This window comes from Myotis davidii, unplaced genomic scaffold (assembly GCF_000327345.1).
Source record: "Myotis davidii unplaced genomic scaffold, ASM32734v1 scaffold962, whole genome shotgun sequence".
Lineage (NCBI taxonomy): Eukaryota > Metazoa > Chordata > Mammalia > Chiroptera > Vespertilionidae > Myotis > Myotis davidii.
In genome coordinates, this window is record NW_006295559.1 from 3,798,302 (window position 1) to 3,803,600 (window position 5,299).

The 5,299-nt window shown below is 32.8% G+C and overlaps 1 protein-coding gene across 1 annotated transcript in view; it reads left to right on the forward strand.

Moving 5' to 3' along the window:
* The window catches only part of DAZL (deleted in azoospermia like), a 17,982-nt gene extending 16,123 nt beyond the window's left edge, over positions 1 to 1,859 (forward strand). The window contains exon 12 of the mRNA XM_006770208.2: positions 1,291 to 1,859. Within this exon, the coding sequence (XP_006770271.1) occupies positions 1,291 to 1,344 (54 nt within the window). The 3' untranslated portion in view covers positions 1,345 to 1,859. The remainder of the gene's footprint in view (positions 1 to 1,290) is intronic.
* Positions 1,860 to 5,299: the final 3,440 nt, after the last annotated feature.

Here is a 5,299-nt window from a genome sequence, read left to right on the forward strand (position 1 = left end):
CATAGAATGAAGCTTAAAGCCTTTTTTGGAAGGGTATACTAAGGACTTTCTGTAATACAGAAGAATAGAGCCATAGCAGGATTAAGTTCTTACCATCTTCTCCACAGGGAGTAAATATTCATTTAAAATGACATTTGTTCTTTTGTTGTTTCTTTCTACATAGTATAACTTAAAGGGAAAGAACTGGTATTGTATCACAGCTTTCCTTTCCCAAAGTTCTGAAGGTTAAATAAGTAGTACTTAAACTATTTTTTTGCAAAGCAGAACATGGTCTTTAAACTTGAGTTTTCAGCTGGTATTAGACAAAAGCTTCCAGAGTTTTTGAACCTTCCAGAGTTTTTTGCTCCTCTGGGCTAGAAACACTACGCAGAAATCAGAAGTTGATAGCCTACAGTTATCTGGCCTTTAGACCTATTTTGATTGGCTAAATGTTATTGTTTTAGTTGAAATTAAATGCATTGAGGCAGGTTATATACTATTTCCATGGTAAATTCCAATCTTTTGTCTAAATTTCAGCTTCTCCATAATTTTTCTTATTCTACCTGATCTTTGAAGAGACTTCCATTTGTAACCACTTTTCTGGGCTTTAACCTAAATAAGATTTTGCCCTAACAATTAAATAATTTCCCGTTACCCTTCTTTTTATGACAACTGAATTTATCCCTAGGAAAAGGGCAGGGTTTAAAAAAACACCCTAATATGTAGAGAAGAAAATACTATTGTGTTATTACTGATTTACTCATATTCCTTCTATCTGCACAACATAAAATGAAAGGAAAAAGTTGCATATATATTTTTAATTTTTTACTTCATTTCCCAAAGAGTGATGTATCTTCATCACAGGTGAAAGATTTGCTTTTAAATATGTCAAAACTTTAACTTTTAATCTAAAAGCATAGAATTTCAGATTGAAGTGCAGTGCTGTTCTCAAGCTACAATTTGTACCAGATGCACTTTTTTTAGTAAAACCAGTGTTTTTTGAAATTACATATATTTTCACCAATTACCTTTGGGTCATCACTGCCAAATCATTAATTAAGAATCTGCATAAAATGGTAGTGATTCTAAGGTCTCTGTTTCTGAGTTTACCAAGTTTTATTTTTTAATTAAATTGTTGAATAAAACTAGTTCATTGATACATTTGTCATCAGAATTCAGGAATACTTTCCAAAAAGGATGACTTTTCTCTCATTTATAGTTTTTAAACCCAAAATTTCACAACTCTCTTAGTTCATAGCGCTAATAGGATATTTTCAATGAAATAAAAAGGACTGTTTCTGTCTTTTCTAGGATAAAAGAGTGCATCATTTTAGAAGAAGTCGGGCAGTGCTTAAATCTGTTTGATCCTCTTTTCTAACTTTCTAGTCTCGTGGGAAGTTGCTGGTTTGAATACTAAGAAGAGACAAAGTTTTTCACTATTATAGAAATTTAATTCTGAGTATTGATAAATCACATTAAGACTATACAAGCTGTATTAGATTGCCTAGTTTTATTTTACATTGAAACTGTTTTTCATTAGATGTTTAGAAACTTGGTTCTGTGTTAAATACATCGTTGAAAGTAAAAAATAATTGAGACTGAAAGGAACAACTTTTAAGATTTATCTGTAAGGGTTTTTTTAAGAAGGAATTGAAATTGACATTTTAACAGTTTAAAAGTAAATGCTGATTTTCAAAAAATTGTCTTAGCCAACCTACTATTTTGAAAGGTCAGAATTTTGATAGTTTGAATACAAGTGTTTCACTTCTCTAACAAGTACCTGTGAGTAGTACAGTATTTACAGTTTTGTGCTTTACATTTATGATTTGTCTAGAAATTAACTGCAAAAGCATAGTTTTTAAAACTGCATTTTTAATCAGTGGAACTCATTATATAGTTAGCTTTATTGAAGTCTTCCTTAACTAAGCCCAGTAAAACCAATTCTAAACAAACATTCCAGTGCTCACTTCAGCAGCTCATATACTAAAATTGGAACAAACAGTCCAATCAGTGGGTCTTATTAGTTGGAAATATTTTATCTTTTATCTAGAATCCACACAGATAACCATATTTGATTGGGATGATAATTAGATAACTAAAATTCTCGGCCTATTTTTTTAAATAATCCAAGACAAACTAAACTTTACTAGGTACATAGGTTCTTGGTGCGTTACCATTCTCCTTTTTTTCTTTAAAAATTTTTTCCCCTTGAAATGCTAAACGTATCTTAAATTGTGCAAAATATTGGTAATGAAGAATGCTGAAGCTTTTTTATGTCACTTAAAGGTTAATCAGAGTATCTGAAAGGAATTGTTTTTATAAAAACATTAAAAGATTAGTTATTTGTTAAAAAGCAAACAGATTTTTATTTTTGTTTGTGAGCCTATTATATTACCTTCTTTAAAAAAGTAAAACATGTCCAAGAGAGTCAAAGTAGTCTTGGTGTTTCTGAATCACAAAAGTTGTTTAGTAAGCATATCCCAAGAATATACTCAGTGAAGAATCCATTTCTAGATTTACTAGTCTCCTCATTAGACATTATATATTGTGACAAGCAACTAGAGCACCAAAGCCCTATTGCTGTACCCACAGTCTTGCTTTTCCAGTTTGTAACATCATTTTTCCAGAAGGTTTGCTCCTAGAACAGGTAATGTAAAGATGAGAAGTAGAAGTATGGGTAGTTTGAAGGCTAAACCTTGGAAATGTAGCAATGTGGTAATACCTTTTTAAGGGAAACACTTGTCTCAGCATCATCTGATCTGCCATGAACATGAGTTTAAAATGGCTCTCTGGCCTTTCTTTCATTGGCCCCTTCACTAAAACATGAAGACTCCTTTTATCCCTAATCTAATACAACAACCATGGGCCATATCATCAGTGCCCATTGCTATCCTATAATACCAAGTAATTTTTATTCTGAATCTGAAGGGGAAGAGTCTTTTAACTTACGTATCCCACAAAAGGGCTTTCTACTCCTTATAATTTGAAAGTACTCTGAAATTTGTCCTTTTTAAAATTCTCTGTATAATTCTGTGATTAAATCTCCAGGTTACTGTAAATGATATCTAAATTCTAAAGAGCCACTTACATGATTTGAAGTAAGGAAATAAACTTTTCATTTGTGTGCTGTTTTATTGGACTGAAGTACTTATTTTAAAAATGGTAAGGTAGAAAGAAGAGACAAAGTCCTGAACCTTTCAAAATGAAAAAATTAATTTTAAACTTAAAAGTATGTTCCTATACATATTACTGATACTGTTTTTGCATAAATGAAAAAATAGAAATAAAGAAACTTTTTTTCCAGAAACATTCTGACTTATTATTCATGTGACATTATTTCAATAAGTGGTGGGGAGTTGGGTGGGTAGTATGTGACAAGGTTTAGATTCTTGAAATTATATATTGTTCATTTGGTTAATCTGGCAGAATTAGTTTATAAAAGCAAGTTTTTCTACATTGTATTTTATTGCTTTCTGTTATGAATTTAAGAGATAGGTATTCATGAGAAAATAATCCCTCCTAATGCTGAGTTGGAAATGGTTAACAGAGTTCCAACACAGTACATCAATAGTGCAGTACCAGTAGGAATGCTGAAGTGTCAATTATGACTCTGCAGTCTCATGGCCAGAGTCCCTCATTTTGGACTATGAGCATTCATTCTGTCTACTGCACACTTTGGGCCTAATCTCTGTGGGCCCTTTAATTTTGGAGTTTAATAGTTACCAAAAATAGAGCTTAGATTTTTCATACTGCGTTTACTTCAGATGAAAATGCACCCAAAAGATCATTATTTACCACCTCTTCTAGTTCTAGCTCCAGTACTCCCTGTTCTATAAGTTGAGGCCATAGGAGCGGAAATTTCCCCCATTGGGTACTCCTATGCTATATAAACATTTTAAGGGTCTGAGACTACATATATCTTAAAAAGTTTGTTTATACCTACTTGATATTTTTAACATATTTTCAGTTAAGGTTTAGCACAAAATTCTCAACAGAAAACCAAGTCTTTGGGATTAAAAAATAAATTTCATACAGCACTTTGTTGTTTTTTGAAAACGTTGCAAGTTATGGCAAAATCAAGTGACTCCAAAAAGGTTGGTCACCCATGTAAGAAGAGTATTCTGCATAATTTTTTTCTTGCCTGAGAACCTGTTATCTTTGTAATTGTTCAAAATAATTCAATATTGATTAGCATCCTTAAATTGCAAGGAACTCGCTGACTTTCAAAAATAAATACTCCAAAGCATTGTAAAGCCCTCTGCCCACGTCTCTAAAATTCTCTTGGTTGTCTTTAAAGGTAAACTCATGAAAATGGGCTGCCACATTGCTTAATTGCTTTGCCAGCTTTCATTGCCATCATTTGAGGATAATAAGGATCAGTAGCAATAAAACAGCCTGCTACTCTGCTTTTGCAAATATGGTAACAGCGAGGGTGGGAAACCATAAGGGGGAGAAAAGCGACAGTGTTTTCCATTGACCAAGTCTTTCAAATAGGCCCAGCTGCTGAGTATGATCATTTGGAATTCCTGAAACATGTCTCCTAAATGAGGATTGCTCCTGTACATGTTTTGATAATTGTGTAATGTGGCCCTTCCCAACATTATGTGTAATATGTCTGTGTGTAACTGAATCTTTTTGAGTAATTCCTTACCACCCATCATCAAAGACTGAATTTTCCATCTGTAGACGTACTTTTGGTACTAGAAAACAATAAACATAAGAAGTTCAAACTATAAACGTGCGTTTTTGAATGCTCATGCAAAATATTCAATCTGCATAGCAAAGAAATGATAGGTAATTCTGCATTGCATTTAGAGTTAAAAACATCTGTCCAATATGGTTGTAGCTGTGGGCCAAACCCAAGCAAATGCAAAAAAATTATCTCTTGATACAGAAGTTGAAACTACCACTGTACAGTTAAGCTCTATGTTAGCTATATTTTATGGTTTTAACTGGTCTGAAACAAAGTTTTCCACTTGAGTCTCTATTTTCCCAAGGCACATGGAGGTTTTGTATCTTATGTGCACCTCCAATAAGTCTGTGAGCCAGGAATCTGCTTTTTCCCACGTGTAATTCCCAGATACCAGTTGCACTAAATCTTCAACAATAGGACAAATGCTTGCATGACTGGGATATTGGGATTATAAATTTGCAACAAAGGCATATTTCATGCAGTTCAGAATGTTAGAGATCTTATAATCCTAAGTTCTTTTTTTACAGAAAATAAATCTAGCAAAAATACATTAAGACTATAATCACATCTATTGTGGTTCCCTAAAATAAAATGGATAGAGACATTATTCTGGCTCCATGGTCGGCA